The 24994-nt window shown below is 50.5% G+C and overlaps 2 protein-coding genes across 3 annotated transcripts in view; both read left to right on the top strand.

Moving 5' to 3' along the window:
- Positions 1-10443, top strand: part of MEI1 (meiotic double-stranded break formation protein 1) — a 60000-nt gene extending 49557 nt beyond the window's left edge. Inside the window, exons 25-31 of the mRNA XM_024737549.1 lie at positions 1612-1693; positions 1881-2056; positions 7317-7398; positions 8000-8106; positions 9055-9186; positions 9380-9492; positions 10281-10443. Of these exons, the coding sequence (XP_024593317.1) occupies positions 1612-1693; positions 1881-2056; positions 7317-7398; positions 8000-8106; positions 9055-9186; positions 9380-9492; positions 10281-10326 (738 nt within the window). The 3' untranslated portion in view covers positions 10327-10443. The remainder of the gene's footprint in view (positions 1-1611; positions 1694-1880; positions 2057-7316; positions 7399-7999; positions 8107-9054; positions 9187-9379; positions 9493-10280) is intronic.
- Positions 10444-11648: 1205 nt separating this feature from the next.
- The window catches only part of CCDC134 (coiled-coil domain containing 134), an 18342-nt gene continuing 4996 nt past the window's right edge, over positions 11649-24994 (top strand). Inside the window, exons 1-7 of one of the 2 annotated variants that reach the window (XM_024737458.1) lie at positions 11652-11793; positions 12191-12278; positions 13440-13558; positions 14263-14384; positions 14973-15057; positions 16864-17045; positions 17325-17396. In XM_024737458.1, the coding sequence (XP_024593226.1) occupies positions 13456-13558; positions 14263-14384; positions 14973-15057; positions 16864-17045; positions 17325-17396 (564 nt within the window). In that variant the 5' untranslated portion in view covers positions 11652-11793; positions 12191-12278; positions 13440-13455. Of the gene's footprint in view, positions 11794-12190; positions 12279-13439; positions 13559-14262; positions 14385-14972; positions 15058-16863; positions 17046-17324; positions 17397-24994 lie in introns of both variants that reach the window. The other variant, XM_024737457.1, reaches the window with a different exon arrangement.

Here is a 24994-nt window from a genome sequence, read left to right as displayed (position 1 = left end):
GTGCCCAGCTCTGTGCCAATCTAATGCCAGGCACACACTCATTTGTGTAGAAGTGAAGTGAGTTTTCAAGTTTGGCCTCTAGGGTTTCACTAAGCTGTGGCACATCTACGCTATAGCAGATCCTCAGCTAGTTGCCAATGGGGTTGATTTGGGACAGGAACCTCTCCTACTTTCCTATGTGTGGCTATCGGGCCCACCCCTACCCCTGCAGTCACCTGCCTGGATGGAAGCCTGCACCTTGTTTTTGGTTCTGCCCTGGCCCTCAGCTCATAACTAGCCAATTACGTAACTACCTCTACTCTTAAGTTTTCCCCTCTGCCCTAGTTCAGGCCTGATCATTCATCCTCACCACTGATATGGCCTATTCACAGTCTTCTGGCGTCCAGCCTCTCCCTTGCTCTACCACTCCTATCCCTATGGCCACGGTCTGTCCACACTTACCCTCTGCTCACTGTCCTTCAGCAGCCTTTTCGTTCTCCTCATGGCTGCTGAGACCCTTCCTACCAGGCCCCTCTGCAGCCTTACTTTCTGCCATTCTACCCTCCTTTCCTGTCTTCTGACCAAGTGTTTGCTCTTCTCCCAGTCAACTGTGCTCTTTCACATCTCAGTACTTTTTTTGTTTGTTTTTGGTTGATTTTTAATAGCTATTATTTTTAGGACAGTTTTAGATTTACAAAAACACTGAGCAGATAGCACAGAGTTCCCATATAACCTCCACACACAGCTTCCTCTGTTTACATCTTAGATTAGTATGGCATCTCCATACCTTTATACAAGTTGGTTCTTCTGCCTGGAACCTGCCATTAGTTGTGGTGCACGGGCTTAGTTGCTCCGTGGCATGTGGGATATTCCCATACCAGGGCTCGAACTCGTGTCCCCTGTATTGATAGGCGGATTCTTAACCACTGCGCCACAAGGGAAGCCCTAACAAGCATTTTTGAGGAATTGCTTTGTGCCAAGCACTTGTAGATCCAAGTAGAGGAAAAGCTGCCTTCAGGCAGCGTATGTTCTGGGTAAGTAGAGCAGAGCAGACTCACAGCTTTGAACCTGTCACCCAAACTAACCCCTCAGTATGGTCATTGCTTTGACATTAAGGAGCACATTCACGATGCTGGTCCTCAGCTCTTCCTCACGAGAGCTCTGGAGAGAAGAGTGAAAGCAGGTGGCACTGTTCCCTTTTCATAGGTGAAGGAAGTAAGGCAGGCTGAGAGAGGTGCAGTGCGGTGAGTTGCCCACAGCCATACAGCTGGCAAGTGGCAGAGCCAGGATTTTGATTCCGGGCCGTTGGACTCCAGATCTGAGTTAGGTGGTTGGTGGGCTGAAGAGGAGACTGACCCACAGCTAAGGCTGGGAAAGACTCCCTGGTGCAGGAGCTCTCTGAGGATGGGGGACACTTGGGAGAAGCAGGGTTCTCCAGGTCTGGGCTTGATTTTCCTCCTCAAGCTCCTGAATCCAGGATCGGTGAGGCTCACAAGACTCTGTGTGGCCTCCTCTGTCCTTCTGGATGCAGCGGGTATGTGTAGGGGGGGGTAAAAGAGATATTGTAGCAGGTGGTTTTCTGCCCAAGCTCCCAGAATGTGGGGGTTATCCCTTTACCCTCTGCCCTGCCAGGTTCATCAGACACTGTCTGTGGAACTGGACCAAGTATTGAAGGCCCTCAGCTTTCCGAAGAAAAAGGCTGCGCTGCTCTCAGGTGTGGGACCAAGGGCCTCTAGCAGGAGAAGAAAAACCTTTCCCCTAGATTCTGAGATGAGACCACCCCACCCAGACCAGTCCGTGGTCATCCCTTTATTATCTCCGTGGTCTTCCACCTGTGACAGCGCTGGTGGGGAGGTGGGGAATGAGGCAAGAACTGGGTGTAAGGAGTTTTCTACTTTCAGCTGCCATCTTACGCTTCCTGCGGACAGCCCTACAACAAAGCTTCTCCTCTGCCCTGGTTGCTCTGCTGCCCTCAGGGGCCCAGCCACCGCCAGCCCCTGAGGACACTGTCCTGGCTCCACTGGGAACATCACAAGTGCTGTCCCTGGTCATCGGACTGCAGAACCTCCTGGTTCAGGTAAGGCCTTTGTGGAGTGGGACCCTGGCAGTGGAGGCTACTTCTCCCAGGATGACAGCAGAAAGGGGTGGCTGCCTGTCAAGATCCTGGTATTCCCACTAAGGCCTAGAGAGAGGTCTGACTGGTTTTAAAGTTTCAGTGACAGAAATGAAACTCAAATTGTCTCATAACTGAGAAGTCCAGGGGTCAAAACTGGCTTCAGGCACAGCTGGGATCCCAGAGGCTCAGACAGTGTCATCAGAACTCTGTCTCCATCTCTTGGCTCTGCATTTCTCTGTCAGCTTTATTCTCATGGGATTGGTAGGATGACCAGCAGCAGCTCCTGGCTTATGTCCTTCCAGCAGAAAGAAAGTTTCTCTTTCCTCGTAGTCCCCAGAATTGAGTCTCATTAGCCTGGCTTGGTAATGTGGCAGTCACTATGCCCAAAACATGGGATGCTCTGATTGACCTGCCTTGGGTGAGTGTCCTCTCCTGGAGGCTGGGACATATGGTCAGCTCTCCCTAACTCACATGGACTAAACGTAAGAGAGGAATGGTTCTGCAAGAGAAAACTGTTCTTAGAAGGAGGAGGAATGGATCCTGGACAAGCAAAACAGTAGATGTCCACCTCAGAGGGGTTTGTGTTTTACAGCTTAGAGGATTCTTGGAGATCATAGTTTATCCAGCAGTCACATACTGTGAAGGGTGGTGGGGGCATGGAGATCAATCAGATTCCCGCCTTTGAGAAGTTAACAGTTTCAGGGGGCGGTGGATGATGCCATGTGGATAAGAGGTGCTAACACAGAGTGGGCAGTGCTGGGTTGAAGGGAAGCACTGCACAGTGGGGGCACAGGACGTACATTACAGGCTGGTGTAGGGTGACTGTGAGGCTGGCTGTCAGAGAAGGCTTTCTGGGGGAGGTGCTTGAGCTGGGCTGGAAATATCAAGTGACTTGTCCTAGGTCCCCGAGGGTAGGGGGCATCAGAGATGGGATTGATCTTGATGGCAGCACAATTTCTGATATGGACTCATTCCCTGTCCTTGGCCCTCTGGCCCGTTCCCACCCATGATTCCCTGAGACCTTCTTCTCTTTCAAGGAGCTTATTGTCTGTTATTTTCAAATATGAGCTGGTCACTGTAGGGTGACCAAGGCCCCAGATGTTTATGCTGTTTTAGTTAGACTTGGACTCTCTTTTCCTGCTCCTTAAAGCTTGCCCAAGACCGACAGTCACAGATCCACGTGGTCTGGTCTGATGGCAAGGCATCATGGGCAAGAAGAGGGAGGTGGGGGCAGCCAGCAAACGAGTGAGAGGAGTTGCAGAGACTTCCTCGGGGGGAGGGGCGGGGCCTTGATATGAGTGGTCTCCGCTGGCCGCCCAGATAATGACAGACATATTTGATATGGCTGTTGATTGTGGGAGATTATGTTCAAGGATTGATCCCCACTGGGCCTGTGCACAGGTTGGGGGAAGTGGGGAAATGTGAGGATGTAGAGAAGGCTCCTGAAGTGGGCCCTGTGCGGGCTGTGCGGATGCCGAGTCTTGTCCTGCCAGCACATCTATTCAAAGGCTCTGTGCTCTTCATGGATCAGACCGCTATCACGTATAGCACTTATCTCTCTCTGTTGTGAGTCCCCATTTTCATATCGGTCTTCCCCAGGCTGTGAGCTCCTCAAAGGTAGGGACTGTGTCTGGTTAATCTTTGTGTCTCCTTCCCCTTGTGGGTTCAAATCCAGTTGGGAAATCACGAATCAAATGAGAACCAAAGCATCAGCTTTATTGCTGACAAACACCATAGTAGAATGTAGCTGGGACTTAAGGTCAGAACGGGCTTTTTTTTTAGTCTGAGATTTTTCAAACATACAGCAAAGACGAAAGAATTTTACAGTGAACACTCATATACCCACCATGTACATTCTACCATTAACATTTTACTATGCTTGCTTTATCATATCTTATCCAAAAGGATTTTTTAACTACCCTCCTTCCCTTGGGCCAGACCGGGAGCCCATAGGCAGGTAAATTGTGTTTGCATTTCCATAATGTCCATGTTGGACACTTAGCCAGCTGGCCAAGATCTTAAGAGTCTGAGTTCATGGGAGCATGACCTTTAATACCTTAGTTCTGCCCTGATGGCTCAGTAGGTGTTAAGCTAGCATCTCACTTGTTAGATAAATCTCTCGTTGGGTGAGGAGAAGCCAGTTAGAGGCGGGAGGAAGGGCAAATGCTTTCTCTCCATGTTTCTGAAAGGGCTGAAGTTCCTGTTTTAATATTCAAAACAGAGAGTGGGAAAATGATTCCCTTATACTCAATACCCAGCATAAAGCCTCCCACAGAATTGGCATTCAGTAATGTTCGTTGAATGAGTGAATGAGGACGCAGAAATGAATATGATGCCATTTCAGCCATTTAAGCACTCACAGATTGTAGGAAACACAAGAAATTATAATTAATGGCAAAATGACCTATTATTTGAATCAAGGAAGGCTCCACAGGAGAGATTACTTTTGAACTGGCTAATCTTAGGTACCTGGGAAAAGGGTGGAAGTGCCCACTGGTTAAGAGTTAATTTTAGATTAGAGAAGGAGAAAGGGCACAAGGCCTAGGATTTGTTTCTAGACCTGCCACCTACCACTCAGGTGTCCTCAGGTCAAGTATTTTCTCTCTGGGCCTCAGTTTCCTCAGCTGTAAAATGAGGTTAGTGAATTAGCTCAACCACTTCAAACTGTAGGTCTTAAAGACCTTACGGGTCCTGTGAAGGAGACTTAGGGGTTGTTAAAGAGCGAGAGTGTTTCCCCTATTATACGTTTCACTAAGATATTCACCATTTTTAAAAAAAATATAACAGAATTATTTTAGTATAGGACCTTAGTACAATCTTAAACAGTGGGAAGAATATTTATCCTACGATTTACCTGTATAGTATAAATACATAAATAAACAAGTCATTGCCTGGGATTAATTTCCAACTGATTTCTTTTTTTTTTTTTCCTTCAGTATAGTCACCATTTTTTGAGTGTTAACTCTGTGCCAAGCACTGGTTAAACCCTCTGTATGCATTGCTCATCTTACCCTCTCGGCAGCCCAAGTAATCCTTTTATCCCCACTTAGCAAAATCAAGTAACCTTGGCCAGGATCACACAGATGGTAAGTGACCAAGCAAGGCTTCAAACCCAAGTCTGCCCCATACCTTAACCTCCAGGTTGCTGCCTTCCAAAGAATAGCATGAGAGCATAGGATTTTTGTTGGTGTTGTTAGTTTGTCTTTACATTTTAAAAAATCAGTTTTATTGAGATATAACTTACATGCAATAAAATTCACTGATTTTAAATGTACAAGTAGATGAGTTCTGACAAACATATACAGTTTTGTAAACACCACCACAATCCTGGTATAGATTTCCATCACCACAAAAAGTTCCCTTGGACCCCTGTTTAGTCAGTCCCCTCTCCCCTTCCCTGACCCTTGGCAAACACAGATCTGCTTTCTGGCACTACAGTTTTACCATTTCTAGAATTCCACATAAATAAAATCATAAAGTATGTGGTCTTATGTGTCTATCTTCTTTCACTTAGCTTAATGCTTTTGAGATTCATTTATATTGTTGTGTTATCAGTACTTCATTTCTTTTTATTGGTGAGTAGTAGCCCCTTATGTGGCTATTCCACAATTTGTTGATCCACTCACCTACTGACAGATATTTGGGACTTAAAGATTTTTGGCTATCATGAATAAAGACTGGAGTACAAGTCTTTGTGAATATCCATTTTTATTTCTCTTGGATAAATACCTAGGAGTGGGATTGGTGGGTCAAATGACATATTAGTTTTCTATTGCTGTGTAACTACATATCACAAATGTAATGGCTTAACACAACACCCATTTATTATCTGACAGTTCTCTACGTCAGAAGTCCGGGTGGGCTTGACCAGGTTCTTTGCTTAGGGTCTCACAAAGCTGAAATCAAGGTATTGGTCAGGCTGGGTGCTTATTTGGGAGAGCTGGGAAAGAATCCACTTCATCCTCCTGTTGGGGGTGGGTGGGTCTTTCAGCTCTTTAAGGCTACACACATTTTTTCTCACACAGCCCCTCCATCTTCAAACCAGCAATGCATGTTGAGTCCTTCTCACACTTCTGGACTCTCTGGTTCTTTTTCTGCTACCAGCCAGAGAAAACTCTGCTTTTAAAGGACTGGTGTAATTAGATTGGACCCACCCAAACAATCTCCCTTTTGCCATGTAATGTAACCTAATCATGGGAATAACATCTGGGAGCAAAGGTCATGGGACCATCTTAAAATTCTGCCTACCACATATGGTAAGTGTATGTTTAACTTTATAAGAAACCATCAGACTGGGACTTCTCTGGTGGCACAGTGGTTGGGAATCCTCCTGTCAATGCAGGGGACACGGGTTCGATCCTTGGTCTGGGAAGAACCACATGCCACGGAGCAACAGAGCCTGTCACCACAGCTGCTGAGCCTGAGCTCTAGAGCCCATGAGCCACAACTACTGAGCCTGCGTGCCACAACTACTGAAGTCTGCACGCCTAGAGCCCATGCTCCGTAATAAGAGAAGCCACCACAATGAGAAGCCTGCACACCACAATGAGGAGTGGCCCCTGCTCGCCGCAACTGGAGAAAGCCCGTGTGCAGCAACGACAACCGAACACAGCCAAATAAATTAATTAATTAAAAAAAAAAAAGCCATCAGACTGCCATCAGTGGCTGCACCATTTTTCCTTCCCATCAGGAGTGCATGAGAGTTCCAGTTGCTTCACATTCTTGCCAACACTTGGTACTGTCAGTTTTAGCTGTTGATGAGTGTGTAGTGGTATCTCAAGGTGGTTTTAATTTGCATCTCCCTAACCCTAAGTTCTTTTCTTATGCTTATTAGAGCATAAAATTTTGTTTGATGAAAGGTTCTGCTGCTTTACAAAAAGATTTACACGCATTGGCTTAGATAAACTGTGTGGCTCTTACAGAACCTGTAATCTGTGAATCTCTTAACGGGGCCCAGGGCCCATCCTTTTCTGAAGCAAAACAGTCTCTCAGATGTAGGTAAATCATCAGTATAAGCACCGTGCTTTGTGTGTGTGGGTGAGAGATGAAACCAACAGAAATTTCTTGATTATCTACAGAGCCACAATCCCAAATCTGAAATTCTGAAATCGAAATTGTTTTGAAAACCAAATGTTTTTTTCTTGGTTGGCACCAAAATCCACTGGTAGCAAAACCGGACGTGAACTTCTGTGGGGTTTTTGTTTTTGTTGTTTTCTTGCAGAAGGACCCTCTGTTGTCCCACGCTTGTGTCGGCTGCCTGGAGGCCTTGCTTGACTACCTGCATGCCCGGAGTCCAGACGTCGGTAGAAACCCTCCCCATTCTCTGATGTTCTCATGGGGGAGATTGGACGGGGCCAGCACCTGCCACCCTCCCACCCCAGACTCCCATCCTCTGTTCTGTGATTCACACTCATTTTTTTTGGCCGAGCCATGTGGCTTGCAGGATCTCAGTTCCCCAACCAGGGATTGAACCCAGGCCATGGCAGTGAAAGCCCAGAATCCTAACCATTAGGTCACCAGGGAGCTCCCTGATTCACACTCATTTTGTTTAATTCTTTTAACAATACTGCAAGGGCACTGCCATGCCCATCATACAGATGAGGACACCGAGGTTCAGGGAGGTTAAGCAACTTGCCCCAACCAAGGTCACATAGCTCTTAAGTGGCAGAGCTCTTCCTGTTGCCTGCCTCCCACAATAGTGGGATATGTGGTCTCCCTGTGCCAGGCAGCATGGGTGGATAGAAGCCCAGGAGAAAGAAACGCCCCGGGGTCAGCTTGTCCAATGCCCTGCCTTTGCTGAGCAACCCTTTTTTGAGCCAATAGGAGAAAGTTTTCTTTAGCAATGTTCCAAGGCCTTTGGAAAAGCAGCATTAACAACACACGGTTGACTGGTGTTTCCCATAGCACTCCATGTGGCCTCCCAGCCCTGGAATCGGTTTTTGCTATTTACCCTCCTGGATGCTGGAGAGAATTCCTTCCTCAGAGCTGAGATCTTGAGGCTCATGACCCTGGTAAGTGCAGAAAGGATGGTCCTGTGGTCTGAAGAATGCCATCCTCCAAGAAGGTAGAGGGGCTGGATGAGCCTTCACCCTACAAGAAGCCTGCCTAGAGAATTCCTCTGAATGCCCACATCTCCTTTGCCCAGACTACCCAGACATTTTTTCTCATTCACTCATGAAACATTGACCAGGCCTGCCCATCACCTGCCAGATCCTGTGCTAGGTACCAAAGATGTCAGTGAGCCAAATGTTCTTCCTTAAAGGTCCCTCAGTCTAGAGAAGGAGATAGACAAGGAAATTCATAGTTAAAATATGGTTATTAATGGAAGAGTAGAAGATAATGCTAAGTGCCTAGAACATGGTAAGTGCCCACTGAATAAACAAGGCAGCAAGCCTGTGAATGATAGTAAAGTGGATCAATGAATAAATCAATGGTTGGTGTAGGAACCCAGAGAAAAGAGTAATTGCTTCTGCCAGAGCTGTGAGGGAGAAGTGAGTAAGAATATAGTAAGCACCCAGTTAATGCCTGTATTTCTTAAATAAAATGAAAACATTCAGCAGTGAAGGTAACATTTTAGCTGAGGCTTGAAGGATTAATAGGCAAAGAGAAGGAAAAGTATTGCAGGTACAGTATTGAAGTGAGACCAGCAGATATACGAGAATGTGGTGGTGTGTCTGGGTAACCACACATAGTCTAGTGAGAGGGGCAGGGTAGGAGTGGTGGGACTGAAGGGGTCAGCAGAGCAAACTCTCAGGGTCTTGCAATCCTCCTCATTACCTCACCCTCCTGTGACACAACCCCACCCCTGCCTACCAACACTGAGCTCTTGAAGGCAGAGTTCTGTGGGCTTCAGATCCATGCCCCCAGCCCAGTGCTGAGCCCGGCAGGGCACAGCAAATACCTGTGAATGAAGGAGATGCCGAATCACTGCATGTTTGGGCCTTCTCTCCCTGGGCCAGTTTGTGCGGTTCCAGAGCAGCAGCATCCTCTCTCGTGAAGAGGTGGGTCATGTTCTGCAAGGCGCAGCTTTGGCTGACTTCTCTACCCTCTCCAGCACCACACTCCAGGCTCTGCGTGGCTTCTTCCTGCAGGTGGGTGGAAAGGGGGGGATGCTGTTTAGCCACTGTGAGGCCAGACCCTCTGTATCATCTTCCCTGTGGAGGTGGGGAGCTCTAGCCACAGCAGCCAATGGGAGGTCAGGAGTGCAGGGGGTGGAGGGTAGAGAGGGCCTCTACGGAGTGGGCACTGAGAAAGCCTGTCTTCCCTACCCTCTTCTCCCCGCAGGTCCAGAGCATGGGCCTCCTGGCTGATCATAGCATGGCCCAGACCCTGCAGGCCTCCTTGGAGGGTCTTTCCCCCAGGGCCTCCACGGCCCAGCCGCCCCTACAGGACATGATGTATCCTTTCTTGCATCTGGGAGCTTTGGCCTGAGCAGGGTCACGCAGGTAATGGGAAGCTATAGCGTCATGCTTCAGGACAGAGAGTTGCACTGTCTACAGCCCTGTCTTCTACGGCAAGCAGGGGTCAGCGAGAGGAATTAACAGTGGTAGCAATGACAATGACTTGCTCTGTTTATTAAGTTCCTACCGAGGGCCAGTCATGTTACATGCACTGTATCTAATCCTCACAGTAGCTACGAGTGTTAACACAGTTGTAACTTAGCTCAGAGAGGTTAAATGACGTGCCCAGAATCACACAGTGATAGCATCAGGATCTGACCCCAGACATGACCATCTCCAAAGTCATATCACCAGACTCAGAAGGGAGCTAGTCCTTCCCCAGGAGCTTTGGAGAAAGTTGCCCAAGCCCGGTTGGCATAGATGCTGCCCTAAGCACAACACGGTGGGGGAGGGTGCTGGGTGACTGGCAGATCCCTGAGAAAGCCTGGGGCTGTGGGCAGTGCTCACTGGCCCTCTGAAGGGTTGTTGGGGTGCTCCAGAGACCCTGTGGTCTGGAGGTGTGTGTGTGGCCTCCCTGGCTCTCCTCCTAACCCTTTCCATGGAACGTTCCCTGATGTATAGCAACTACCCAGCCCAGGTGTTCAGGTCCCAGTTTTAGAATCCATCCCACTCTTCTCAGGTGCACCTCTGCTCTTGTCTGTTTTTGCCTTTTTGGGCCCTGGAAGTGTGGTTCTCCCATGGCTGGCCCCACCTCTCTGCTGTTCTCCTCTCATGTTTGCTGCCAGCTGCCTGGGAGGAGTGGCTGTATCCCTGTCCCACATCAGAGACTGATCTCAGGACCTGAAGACCCAGAAACAGAACTGAGACCTGGAGAAGACAAAGTCAGGGCACACTGGTTTGGGGGAAATGGATGACAACTGCAGCCGTGCATCTGGAGCCATTTACTCCATTGTTGAAATAGGAAATAGTGATATACTCACATGCCTGTGTGGGCTCTCCAAAAACATTTCCCTTTGGACTTACCTTGGCTCCCTCCAGCTGGTTCCTCAGCCAGGATGGATGGCCTCAGGGAGAGAAGGGGAGGGATTTGTTCTGCTAACACCAGCTGGTTACCTCAGTTGAAGACGTCAGTCAGGCCATCCTTGGGGCAGAAGGGGCAGAGAAAGGCCATGTGTTTGGTGCTGCTGTGGTCCAAGTGCTCTGGGAAGTACTTTACCTGCTGCTTCACCTCAGGTGAAAGTGGAGAGAGGTACAATTTCCAGGCAAGGAAGGTGAGCAGGTCAAAACCTCAGCCTTCCTAGCTGAGGGAAACTGCCCAGCTCAGCTCTTCCCTGGCTAAAGTAGGTCCCCTGTGTTCCTTTCTCTCCCGGCCCTCCTCAGAGCGTGTATTTGTGCATACACGTCTTTCAGTGTCTGCCCTCCACAACTGCCCGCACGTGTTCTGAGCTCAGCTCACCAGGGCCTTTAACTCCCTTCCTGCCTGTCTGCCAGGGCCCCGGTGCCTGTACTTGGCTAGCCCTTGGGTCTGGCTGGACTGACCCTACGCAAAACTGGGCTGAACTCCGTCCTAATGATAGGACAGGGAAGGACCCCACGAACTTGGGTTAGAACTTGGTGGATCCGAGGGGCGAGCAGGGTATGCCCCAACTCTGCACTGCACGTTACTTAAAAAGTGTTAGCCACGACCCACTAAACTGATCTTGACAACTGCAGTTTAAAAAACACTCAGCTGGTACCGCCCTGGTGGTCCAGTGTCTTAAGACTCCCTGCTCCCAATGCAGGGCGCCGGGGTTTGATCCCTGGTCAGGGAAGTAGATTCTCACATGCAACTAAACATCCCACGCGCCGCAGCTAAGATCCGGTGCAGCCAAATAAATATTAAAAAAAAAAAACAAAACAGTTAACTAAACAGTTTCGGGGAGGGCGCTGGGGAGGCCGCCCAGCCTGCAGGGGTCAGGGCCTCATTGCTGACGCGTCCGACACACACCGCAGGCTGACTATTTCCTCCAACCACACCTTAACGCGGCAAGTGCGCAAGCCGCCACGCAGGGTGGGCGGGACCGAACTCCCATGGACCTCGGGCAGGGCTAGCGCTGGAGCCTACTGGGCGGGGCCGGAAGTTAGGTCAAGGAGCGGCAGTTGCGGCCCGCGATCTTTGGGCGGGGGCGGCGCTTGGCAGTTCCTGCGAGGCTTCTCTGGGACTCTGTGAGGTTCTGCGCCTCTGCTGGTCGTCTGCAGACCCTCGAGGCGAGGTGCACGCTGACTCCTGTCCGCCCGCTCACCCACCCGCCCGGCCTGGTAGGTGGGGGCGGGGGCGCCGGGCGGGCAGGCTCCCGTGGGGGGCGGGCGGCGGGGGAGGGACCGAGGGCCCAGAACTGGCTGCACAGGTTGGGGGTTGGGATTCGCGGACCCGGACGCCTCTTCTCATTAGAAAGACTTTCTCTTCCCGGAGCTCTAAAGGCTAGGGGCAGCGACCCTGGTCTCCGAGCCCGGGTTGCCGGCTCAGGATCCACCACCAAGCCACCTCTGCAGAATGGCCTCGGAGTCGTACGCCCCGCCGGGAAGAGCTCTGGGGACTCATGGGGCAGGGAGCGGGATTGAGAGGCGGAGAAGTGGGAGTAACAGTAGAGACAGCAGGATCTGCCCCACGCAGTCCGCTTTTTCGGCTTTCTTTTCCCACTTTTTCCTGCTTCAGTCATTACCGGCTGTCTGATTTCCCCTGACCCCAAGTTCTGCCTTAACCAGTGTTTGGTTCCCTTGAGTCTGGAGCGTGACGGTGGAAGGTAAGGGTTCTGGGTGAGCTTGAACTGTTTCTTCCCATTCTCTAGGCTTCAGTTGTCTCATCAGCGTGGGGTGGGGGCGGTTCTCTGGTTGATCTGTGTGGGGTCTCACTGTCAATAACCGAGCATCTCTGGGACACACCTAGGTGTCCTAATAGAACAGTGGCCAGCTCTGAGATAGCCAGTGCTCATTAAGACTCTTGGTTTAGCCTGAGAACCCATGAGTGACTTTGGGCAGTCTCCTTCTTTTTCTGTGCTTTGGTCTCCACGTTGGTAAAATTGGGCAGCTATCATCTGAGTAGAGGCTGCCTCTGACTACTGTATTTAAGATTGCACTTTGCTGACTCCCTCTTAGCTTTCTGTGCTTGTTTTACAACTTCATTGGTTTCTCTTAACCCTACTAGGGACGAAAGTACCAGTGTGCAGGGAATTTTGTTTGTCACTGCCGTATTCCCGGCTCTAGAACAGTGCTTGGAACGTGACAGGTACTCAGTAGGTAATTGGGGAATGTTGCCTAGATAGGAACAGGTGTTGCTTGTGGTGCCTGTGGTTCCTAAGAGAATAACAGCCGTCTTATCCCAAGACTGTCTTGCCTCCCTTCCCAGCCTGCACCCCTTCTTCCTTTCTGATGACAGAAGTCAGGAAAGGTGGGAAGCCCCAGAAGTTTCACATCTCTGACTGCCTGGGCCTCCTGAGAGGCCAGGATGGGGAATTGAGAGGCAATGATATTGACCAGGCCCTCCTTCCTCAGGCACAGTGCCTCACCCAGCCTTCTGTCTCTGCAACAGGGAGATGACTTCCTTATCCGCATTTTGCAGTGAGGAAGATGAAGCTCAGAGAGGCTGAGCAATTTGCCCGAGGTCCCGAAGTCAGGCAGAGCCAGAGCTCCAGTGCAGGGTTCCAGGCGTTGATCCCTGTTCTCTAAGTATCCCTGCCTTGCTGACTTTATCTTTCTCCCTCCCTCCTATCATCCCATGTCTTTATTTTGTGTCTGTTGGTCACTGGCCCTGGGCTAGGAACTGGGGCTCCAGGGCTTCCCAAAGCTGGGTTCTTGGTATTTAGAGGCTGTGTCATTATCAGGGGAAGTTGCTGTTCAACTCACTTTCTGTTTCATATAACACCAAGCTCTGGGTCTCACCTTCTTTCTCTGGGTTACTCCCCTAGCTCCAGAGTCTTGGATATGGACCTTCTTCAGTTCCTGTCCTTCCTCTCTGTCCTGCTACTGTCTGGGACAGGAGTCACAGACACCCTGAGGACCTCCCTGGACCCGAGCCTGGAGATCTGTATCCTTTGGGATTGGAGGTGGTTTTGAGGGGTCTATAAATGAGGTTTCTCTATACCCACAACCCCTTGGGAGATTCCAGGGATGGAGCAGAACCCCCTAATAGGAACAGGGGAGAAAAAGTAAGGTGCTCTAACCAGACCTTGATCAAGTCAGTTCTGTTCTGAACCTCAGTTTCCCCATATGTTAAATTGAGAAGGCAAGACATATATCTCAGAGCCATGAGGACTCTTGAGGATTGTACATGTGCCTCATTCTTTTTGGGTGAGACCCTGGCTGGAGACCAAGCCCTGGCATACTGGGCTGCCTACCCAAGGGCTGGGTCTTGAAAGAATAGAAACCCATAGAGAAGGGTGGGTGGCACCCCAGGCAGAGTATACAGTGTGAGCAGAGGGGTAGAGGTTGTGGGAGCAGTGAGTGGCTGTGGGAGACTGGGGAAAGCCCACGGGGAGGGGAGGGCAGGAGCCAGGTCCTGAGGGTTGTATTCAGGTTGCTGGGTGTGGAATCCTCTGTGAAGTGGATGAATGATATGTTGCAGGATTCATATGCTTCTCAGAGAGTGTATTCGTTCCCTGGGGAGTCCCAGGCATGCACATCTATGCGCCTGGCAGAGACTTGCTGGCCAGGGTGGGCCCTCTCGATCGGGACGACTGGATTATCCAGGCAGGAGAACTGGTGCCAGTTCCTTAACTTAATGCTGCTCAGACAAGAAGATGTTTGAGGTGAAGCGGCGGGAGCAGCTGTTGGCGCTGAAAAACCTAGCACAGCTGAATGATGTCCACCAGCAGTACAAGATCCTTGATGTCATGCTCAAGGGGCTCTTTAAGGTGCATGCAGGCAGGGGGCAGCTCATGGCAGGCCTGGTCTTTCATCTGGGCACTGATGGATGCATAGGAGTTCCCCAAGGGGATGGTGTTCAATGAGGGGGAAGCGCATGCACAGAAGATTTTTTTTTATATATAATTAATTAATTTTATTATTTATTTATTTATTTATTTTGGAGTGTGTTGGGTCTTCGTTGCTATGCGCGGTCTTTCTCTAGTTGCAGCGAGCAGGGGCTGCTCTTCATTGCAGTGCACAGGCTTCTCATTGCGGTGGCTTCTTGTTGCAGAGCACGGGCTCTAGAGCACAGTCTTCAGTAGTTGTGGCACGCGGGCTCAGTAGTTGTGGCTCGTGGGCTCTAGAGCGCAGGCTTAGTAGTTGTGGCGCACGGGCTTAGTTGCTCCGCGGCATGTGGGATCTTCCCGGACCAGGGTTCGAACCCGTGTCCGCTGTGTTGGCAGGCAGGTTCTTAACCACTGCGCCACCAGGGAAGCCCCTCACAGAAGATTTGAAGTAGGGTTGAAGTAAATGGGGCTGGGGCCGGTCTGGGAAGACCTTTTCAAAGCCACTCAGCCCAGGTGGGGTTCCCTCAGGTGCTGGAGGACTCCCGGACAGTGCTCATTGCTGCAGATGTGCTCCCAGATGGGCCCTTCCCCCAGGACGAGAAACTGAAGGATGGTATGGTCTTCCCAATCTCTCCCTCTCCTCTTCCCCACTCCATCCTTGATCTTCTCTAGCTGCTCCTTCCCTCTTGTTCTTGTCACTCTTTTCTCTCTCTGGAAGTACCCTCTTGTGGCACCTTCCAAGGAGTCTCTTTGGGTAGTTGGGCACTTAGTATATGATTCTCCGAGTGTTTCTCGGCTCGTTTCAGAGCCAGTTTCTGTGTCCCTGACACATATATTCTGTCGTGTGGTTAGGTGTTTGAGACGGGGGAACTAGGGAGGAGCCTTTGCCCACTTCCCCTCCAGAAATCCTTGCCTTCACCACCCTGACCCTCCTGGTAGAGATGGCAAGGGTTGTTCCCATTTATAGGAGAAAGAACTGAGGCCTGTTGAAGTGACTGGCCCATGGGAGCAGTTACCTTCACTCTTTACTACTGTTCTAAAAGCTTCAACCCCCTTAAATTCTTTTTGAGACAAGGTGAGACCAACATAGGTAAATAAAAGAATATTTTGAATCCCTTCATCTCCTTTTCCAAGAATTCCTCTTCAGTGGTAATTTCTCCCCATTAACTGGTTACATTCTAACAGTAGAGTTTGTTAGGTCACACTGTCTGAGACAGGACGGAAGGAGCTTTTACGTATTGAATGTTGGGCACGTTACAAATGTCTCTAATCTCCACGATAACTGAGGAAGGCACTATTCCCTCCAGTTTCCACATGAAAGAGGACAGGCGGTTTGCCTGGCTCCTACCTGTAAACCAAGCGAACTCCTGAGTTCTTTGCGGTTCAAGATTGTTCTGAAGCCCAGGGGTCCCTGCCCCACTTGTCTCAGACCCAACCTGGCATATCTTTGTAGGAGTCTGCTTATCTCTGTGTGGCCTGGCCAGAGCTGGTGAGCGCTGCCTGGGCCTTATCTATAGGGGTCACTCAAACAGGGGCTGCCACGAGGGCTGGGTGTATAGTTACTATTCTTCATGCTAGCCTGGGTTCGGGGACCTGCCACCATAATGGACACTAAACTCAGTCTAAACTGATTTGTTGACTAGAGGAAGGATATTGGTGGGAAAACTGACCAAATTCAAATTAGGTCTGTGGGTTGATTAATAGTATTGTATCAATGTTAATTTCCTGGTTTAGATAGTTGTGCAATGGTTATATAAGATGATAACATTAGAGGAAGCCCAGTGAAGGAATTTTGTGGTGTATTATGTAAGTCTAAAATTATTTCAAAATAAGAACTTAAGCATTTAAAATAAAATTGGGCATACGCTAAAAAGAAAACAAACCCTGATGTGTTCCCTGGCCATCCTAACAGAACTGACCCCTCACAGACACTGTAGTTGTGTTAACAAAAGGGCCCAGCTCTGGACATTAGGATACCAAGTTGGGGAGGTTAGGCCCAGTGAAGCCTCATGGGATGCATATGCCTCCATGTGCAAAATGACACCCACCTCTCTGGTCCCCATGGCAAACGAGTTTTCTGAGCTGTGAGATACAGGGGAAAGAGCATGTCCTTTGGAGTCAGCCCTGGGTTTGCAGCCCAGGTTTGCTACTCACGAGCCGTCAGCTTCAGTTTCCCATGTGAGAAATGGGAATAGCAGACACATCTCCCTCTAAAGGTGGTTTTGATGATTCAGTGACCTGGTAGACATAAAGCCCTTAGCATGCACTGTACATGTGGTCAGCAGCCTGTGGGCCTCAGGCACTGTTCCCCTTCTCTGATTAGTGGGCTTGCCTCTGTTCTCTGGAGGGTGTGTAGGGCTGGCCAGGAGGGCTGTAGAAGGGCATCTCCCCTGGCCACTCATCAGGGTCCTCTCACCAGCTTTCTCCCAAGTGGTGGAGAACACGGCCTTCTTCGGTGATGTGGTGCTGCGCTTCCCAAGGATCGTGCACCACTGCTTTGACCACAACTCCAACTGGAACCTCCTCATCCGCTGGGGCATCAGCTTCTGCAACCAGTCGGGCGTCTTTGACCAGGGCCCCCACTCGCCCATCCTCCGCCTGGTAAGGACTGGGGTGGAGGAGGTCCGGGAGCCCTCTCTCTGGTGGTATGCTGTGAGCCACGCATCTGCCTTTAGTGAGGCCTGAATGTCAGCCTTTGGTTGCGTTTTCTGTGATAAGCCTTGGGCCACCTTGAGGTGCCCTTTCATGGGGTTCTATGCTGACCTGGGTCCCTAGGGGTCACCACCTGGCCCACATTTGTTCAGGCCTCGAAGGGGGTGGCCCTTGGGTGAGCAGGAGGCAGGAGAAGGCAGAGGATGACTAGCTTTTCCTCATCCGCAGATGGCCCAGGAGCTGGGAATCAGCGAGAAAGACTCTGACTTCCAGAACCCATTTAAAGTAGACCACACAGAGGTGAGCTGCTGGGACCTGTGGCCATGTCTGCTTGGCCTCTGCTGAGCCCTGGGAGGCCAGGGCCTGCAGGGGCTGGGGCACCTAGAGTGGAGTGTGAGGGCTTTGGACTTGGAGCCAGAAGTGCCTGGGTCTGGGCCTGAGTATCACTCGCTCACTGGCACCTTCGGGCAAGCTGCTGGCCCTGTCTTAGCCTCAGCTCCCTGTCTGTCCATGCGGTGTGGACCTCAGCTGTGAGGGCCAGTCAGAGGCTATGAACACATCCGTCCCAGCGTACGGTAGGCACTGTGCCCATCAGGCGAATGTCAGGGAAGCCATGGGAGGTCAGGCCATGCTTCTCTGCCCTTGAGCCTCTGAGCACCCAGCCAGGCTTCTGTCCCACGTTCCTGCACATGTTCTCCTCCTAGGGCTGAGGTGGGCTCTGAGAGCTGGAGGCTGCAGGGGAAGCACGACAGATACGGACACACAGTAGAGGGGAGGAAGAGATCAGAGGCGGCAGGGCAGGGCCTGAGCGGCGGGAGGGAGGGCCAGAGCACTGTACTCCTCAGGTCACAAGCTCTCCTCAGGTGTGGGGAGGGACCTCTGAAGGTTTAGGCTTTTGCTGCTGTTTCATGGATGCTGACAGGTTAGAGACATCAGAGTTTATTGCAGCAAAAGCAGTTGCTGTTGGCCTGGTCATGTGGCTTTCCCGTATTCCCCAAGTCCCAGGAGGGTGACACAGAGGGGCCCAGGCAAATGCCACCCATGCAGTGGGTTTGCATCAAGTCTAGAAGCACCAAGCTTGGGAAATTCACCACCTTTATAATGAACAGAAGCAAACCAAGTCTTTGCAGGCAGATGTCACCTCATCCTTCATGGTTGCTTTCTGCAAACACAACCTGAGAAATGGCCCAGGTACAGAGTGGTCTGGTGTACCAGCAAGAATGTGCAGGGCGATGGAGATCACCTCCCCACGGTCCATCCATCAGCCCTACGTGTCTTGGCTTAACTCACATTTCTACATGAATGTCCTATTCCGTGATTAATCTGATCAGTAGAGACTAGGACCACGTTTGTTCAGCTTGTCTCAGACTCCTGTCAGTAGGACTCTAAGCAGCAGAATGAGGCCACGCGCAGTGTTGACCTCAACCATATGCTCCAGGGTCCTGGACTTAGCCAGCTCTGATAGGTCCTGGGGGGGCGGGGGCAGTAGGTCTTACATTCGAAAATCAGCATGCCGTCTAAGACCAATCTGTCATCTGTTACCACCCATACAAGGGTTTAGACTGAGCTGCTGATCTTTGATGCCATTGCCAGTGATTATAGGGGCCAAGAGATAGACCCAAAGCAACGCTCATCCCCAGTGGAGAGGCATTCTGTGGCCCACTGTCTCCTACATGTTACCACTTGATTTGGGTCACCATTGCATTGTTTGGCTGAGCTCTGGAGGCAGTGTTGCTGCTGAGTTGCAGCCTCAGTTGCCCTACATGGCATAACCAGGGTCACTCAGGGATCAGGAGAAGCAGATGGATTTGTATGTCAGATTGAAACAAGGTTATTCTGGTCTGTGTGTCTACACAGGGTTACTTTGGGAACTGCCTTTGATGGTATCAGGCACAGCAGAATAGTTCAGGACTGACTGTGTCTGTGTGAATTTTCCCATCACGTGGTTGAGAATGACACACTGGACAGCTGGTCTGACTCTCAACTGCAGCTGCTGCTTGGCTTGGGTGGACCCTAGGATTGTTTTGCCAGGCGGCAGTGCTGGATCTAAAGGAAAAAGAGGATTAATTGTTCCACACACCTCCTGGGATCTAAGGCACTCCCTCCCCAGATTATTGGTACAAAATCAACATGTCACATCCCAGGGCCTATAATTTCACTTTTCTCCAATTATTCCCTACTTTCACCTAGACTTTTTGTTCAGAAGGGTCATATGTGAGTGGGACAAGGGCATTTTTGCAAGATTTCTACAGACGCATATCTCCCATCTTGGCCCACATGGGCCACTACAGGGAGACTTGGCAAGGAGCGTACTCAACCAAGTGGTCATTATTCTTTTTTTTTTTGGCCGTGCCACGCAGCATTCAGGATCTTAGTTCTCCAGCCAGGGATCGAACCCGTGCCCCCTGCAGTGGAAGCGTGGAGTCTTAACCACTGGACCGCCAGGGAAAGTCCCTCAAGTGGTCATTATTCTAACGATCTTGGGCCGTACTGTTCCAACCAGGGACTCTAGGTAGCTGAACCAGAGATACGGAGTCCTCTGCTTTGTGCCAGTCCATGGTGGTGAGTGTATTGCCACACTTAGTAAAATGATGCATGCAGGTGGCAGTGCCAGTCAACTGGGCTGTGTAGGCTTGATCAGCCTTTTGATTCTGGTTGGTCTCATCAGAGAATTGGCTATGAGCATCTAAGCGAGTGGCCCAGACTGCCCCATTGTCAACCACAGTTTGTTTCCACAGTTCATGGCCCCCAGGAGGGATGGCCATCTTTGATCTGCCAGTTTGTAGCCTGCTCATCTGGCAGACCAGATGGCTAGGACACTGACAACAGTCAGTAAGAATACAGCATGCCTGGTCATTAGGAATATTGTCTAGGCAAGAGTGACGGCTTTTAATTCAGATTGTTGTCTTACTAGCCTTTATGGCAGTTGGTCTTCCAGTGGCATCCCTGGGGCTAGATGGCTGCTGCTGCCCGTGGTCACCTGTGCCGAGGGTTCCCAAAGCCGCCCCAAGGTTGATGATTTGCTAGGAGGACTCACGGGACTCAGTGTGTACTTGTACTCGAGGCTATGATTTATTACAGTGAAAGGATCCACAGTAGAATCAGCAAAGGGAAAATGCTTCTTGGGTGAAGTCTAAGGGAAATCAGATACAAGCTTCCACGAGTCTCTCCCAGTGAAGTCACACAGGACACTTTATTCCCCCAGCAACAGGTTATAAAAATACGTGTGAAAAGTTGTCTATCAGGAGAGCCTGTTAAAGACTCAGTGCCCAGAGTTTTTACTGGGAACTGGTCACGTAGGCACCCTCTGCCTAGCACATACCAAATTCCAGACTCCAGAAGGAAAGTGGGTGTTTAGCATAAACCACATTTTTGCACAGTTTAGGTGCAGTGAGCCACTCTTATCAGTTAGGGTGATGGGAATCCCTCCCAGAAACCAAGTTCCCAGACACCAGCCAAGGACCAACCTTGGAAGCAAGCCTTCTAAAGGATAGCAGTGAGGCCAGCTATGTTAACTCTTCTGCACAGCACCATTAGCTCTTCATTTAGGTGAACAGTCAGAGGACAGGCCTGACTATTCAGAGGAACCTCTGACTCGAGGGCCCTGTTGAACTAGTGGCTTTGCTTCAGGTGACGGAGTGGGGGATATGGTTTTCCACACTAGCGTAGCTGCCTCCCCTTCATGTAAAACCAAGATGACACATCCTTCAAGGTTGCTTGCTGCACTCACAACCCTGATAAATGGCCTGGGTAAGAACAGTCAGGACTGGGTTCTTGGTTACGCGGCAAGAACATGCAGGGATGCTCAAGGCCATGGCAGATTGCCTTTCCCAATGAGGGGGCTCCCGTGGAGATGCTTTTTTTGCTGTGTCACTGGCTCTTCTTGCCCTGCAGATCGTGAATGCCTCTCACACACGAGGAGGGTGAGAGCATGGGGCACTGAGAGAATGGGCTCCAGGGTAGATGTAATTTAGCTTCATCATAATGTGCTCTGCTTGGGCATACCTCAAAAGCAACATACTTTCCTTTTATTGGCTGGGGACGGCCCCAAGATTTTACTCAACTTTTTGGTATCCCGTGTGGACCTGTCCAGCAGCAACAGTCCAGGTTTGCTCCGCTCACCTTGGGCATTCTCTCCATACCAGTGGGTGTTCTGGGAGTCCCCTCCTACTACATACCCATCACTAGAGCCAACTTGTATCAGGCTTCGTGCTGGCCACTGTCCCAGTCCAGAGAGAGCTGGCCCTCTCCCTGCTCTGAAGATGCTCACCGTCTGTTGGGGAAGGTAGCAGAGAAACACAGTCCCAATCTAGCATGATCTCTGTACCAGTGCAAGAGGGAAGGACCCATGCGAGGGAGCCTATGGAAGTAGGGGGTGAAGGCTCTGGGATAAGTAAGAACTGCGGGGTTGACCAGCTCAGGGAAGACCTTCCCAGGCAGAGGGACCAGCTTGCACAAAGGCTCAGAGGCATAGCATATGCATTTGTTAAACGTTTAGTGAGTATCTACTGAATCCCAGCCACTAGAGAAGCGTTCTAGCTCTGCGCTCCTAGGAATGGCATTCTAGTTGTAGGAGATAGACAGTCAATAAAAAATATATGATAGGTGGTGATAAGGGCTACGGAGAAAAACAGAGGAACGTGGTTAAGGAATTCCAGGGGTAACGTGGGAATACAGTTGCTATTTCACATGACTTGGACACAGAAGGTTCTTACTGCAAAGACGTGAAACAGCAAGGGAGCCAGCTCTGTCTCTGGGGAAGAACATTCCAGGCTGAAGGAGCAGCAAGTGCAAAGGCCCTGAATTGGAAGCATATTTGGAAGGGTGGGGAGTGTGAGAGGGGGTGAGGTCAGAGTTGTAGGCCAGAGCACAGGACCCTTGCATGTCTTCTCAAGGACTTTGGCTCCAAGACACATAGGAGCAGGGTGAGGGTCTCTGACTTATCCTTTTAAAGGATCAGCCTGGCTGCTGTGTGGAGAATAGTGAGGGGGACTGGGGAGGAGACGGATACTGGTAAGGAGGATGCTGTGCTTGTCTATTTGGGAATTAATGGTGGCTTGAACCAGGGTGACAACAATGGTGCTGGCGAGGAATGGTCAGATTTTGGTTGTTTTGAAGGCAGAGCCAATAAAATTCACTAAGGAAGCAGATCTGGAGTGAAAGAGCTGCATTAAGGATGACTCGACGATTTTTTACCTGAGTGTGTGGAAGAATGGGACTGCCATTTCTAAAATGGGCAGACTGGTGGGACAAGGTCGAGGGCTGGATCGGGGATCAAGGCCTCGTTTCTGGACCTGATGGGCATCTGAATGAAGATGTCAAGGAGGCGACTGGGTATATGACTGGGTTTCAGGGGAGAGCTTAAAGCTAGAGCTGCAAATGTGAGAGTAGCAGGGGGGCAGGGCAGGTATAGCAGTGGTCTGAGGCCTGAGGCCTGAGATGTGCCTGCACTTAGAGACGGGAGAATGAGGAGGAACTCGCAGAGCACCCCAAGACGGATCAGTCAGTGCTAGTGTAGCAAACCCAAGAGCGAATGATTTCCCAGAGGCCGTGTGAGGAAAGTGACAAGAAGGAGGAAGTGATCTTCCTGTCAGATGCTGCTGGAGGGTCAAGGAAGATGAGGCTGAGAATCAGCCACTGGATTTAGCAGCATGGAGACATGCCATCAGAGATCTCAGTAAAAGCTGTTTTGGTTGAGTGGTGGGGACAAAAGACTGAGTTTGGAGAAAATGAGAGGAAAGGAAGTGGACGCATCCCATCAAGTACGGGTGACGCTTTTGAAGAGTTTTTCTTTTTTTTTTATGTTTCAGGTGTACAGCATAGTGATTCAGGTTTTTTTTTTTTTAATTATTTTTATTTTTGGTTGTGTTGGGTCTTTGTTGCTGCATGCAGGCTTTCTCTGGTTGTGGCGAGCAGGGGCTACGCTGGGTTGCGGTGCGCAGGCTTCTCACGGTGGTGGCTTCTCTTGTTGCGGAGCACAGGCTCTAGGCATGCGGGCTTCAGTAGTTGGGGCTCGCGGGCTTAGTTGTTCCACGGCATGTGGGATCTTCCCGGACCAGAGCTCGAATCTGCGTCCCCTGCATTGGCAGGTGGATTCTTAACCACTGCGCCACCAGGGAAGCCTGTGATTCTGTATTTTTACAGACTATACTCCATTAAAAGTTATTACAAGATGATGGCTATAATTCCCGATGTTGTACAGTATATCCTTGTCGCTTATGATAAAGGTTTTGTTTTCAAGGGGAGCAGATCAACGGGAGACTAGCTGGAGGAGGGTGTGGGTTCCAGGGGAAAGTTTAGTGTGATGGGAGAGACTACAGCATGTTTGCATGTTGATGGGACCCCCCAACCTATTAGGGAGGAAGAACCGATGGTGCAGGGGTAGGAGAGTTGCTGGAGCCTCATCCCTGAGGAAGGGAGGGGGGAGAGGAGAGCTGGTGCCCGGGGGGAGGCGTGGCCTAGCCTGGAAGAGCAGTGTGGGCACAGCAGCAAGTGGGTTGGTGGGTATGATGGTGGGAGCTTGCGGAAGTTGTCTTCTGAGTGTTTCCATTCTCTTTGGAACAGGAAGCAAGGTCATGGGCTGCGAGTGAGGAGGGGAGGAGTGATGGAGGTTCTAGGAGAAGGTGTGTCTAGGAGAGCAGGAGAGTGAGTAGACCAGGGAAACATTCTGGATTGTCAGGCAGCACGAAGGGTCCACTCGAGGTTAGCATCAGAATTTAAAGTAGGCATTAGCCAGATCTAGCGGGGAGGAGATCCAGGAAAGGGATAGGCATTGTTTCTCTTCTGACCCACCTAGCTGGGGCTGGTGGGGCCAGGATCTCTTGACTTGTCCTTCCCCAAGCCAGAGCCAAGAGTGTGGAGTCCTCTGTGGCTTGAGGGGTCTCCCAGCTCCTCCTTCCTCCCAAGAGGATCAGAATTAACTTGTAGGGATAGGAGGCAGAGTGTGATAAGGAAAGCACTGGTCAGGGAAGTGGGAGGCCTGGGGGCTAGCCCCAGTTGGGACTAGCTGTTTGACTTGAGCAGATCACTTACCCTCTCTGGGCTGCAGTTCTCTGACTTCACCCCATCTTCCAGACTTGTGGTTCAGTCTAACATGGTAGGTGGATTACTCCACAAGGTGGAGCTCCTAATTTGTTTTTAACATCTACCTTGATCAGACATTTATCAGATTTATTGTATGAACAAATAAAATGGGTGTATCTCACAACAAGGTTACCTGAGTTTTGGGTACTATCGTATCTCATATTCTAACATGATTCATTCATTCATTTAAAAAATACATGCTAAGTGCCATCTATAAGCCTGGCAGGCCCTGCACTGGGGGCTTGTGGCTCAGTGAGCAGCATCCGACACAATCCGCCTGTCCTCGTGGAGAGTGTGGTCCAGTGGGGGCAACAGGCACGAAGCAGGTAGTCACAGGGGAGAAGCACTGAGAAGGAAACAGAGGAGGCAGCCCCAGCCAGGAGCCAGGGCAGGTCCCCAAGGACAGTGACAGCTGAGCTGGAGCTAATGTGGCAGAGGGGGTGGGGGCTGGGAAGAGCCACAGCACGTGCAGAGGCCTGGAAGTGGGAGTGAAGGAGCCCAGGGACCAGAAGTGAGGGAGGAGGAGAGGGGGGCAGGGTGGACCTGCAGATGCAGCTGTTTGGAACCTTGTCCTGAGAGTAATGGAGAGTCGTGGAAGGGTTTAAGCAGGAGTCACACTTACATTTTGAAAGTAGCTAACTGCAGTGAGGAGAATGGCTTAAGAGGGGCCAAAGAGGGTGTGGAGAGACCCTGGGAGATGCCCAGATTTATCAGGAGGGCGGTGGGGGAGGTGATGGGGGTAGCAGTAGGATAGGCGAGACAGAGAGAAGTAGATGGGTTTGAGACTTAGGGGGTAAAATAGGCCAGGCCTTGGC

This window comes from Neophocaena asiaeorientalis, unplaced genomic scaffold (genome assembly GCF_003031525.2).
Source record: "Neophocaena asiaeorientalis asiaeorientalis breed wild unplaced genomic scaffold, Neophocaena_asiaeorientalis_V1.1 scaffold242, whole genome shotgun sequence".
Taxonomy (NCBI): Eukaryota; Metazoa; Chordata; class Mammalia; order Artiodactyla; family Phocoenidae; genus Neophocaena; species Neophocaena asiaeorientalis.
This window is presented reverse-complemented; position numbering and strand designations above follow the sequence as displayed.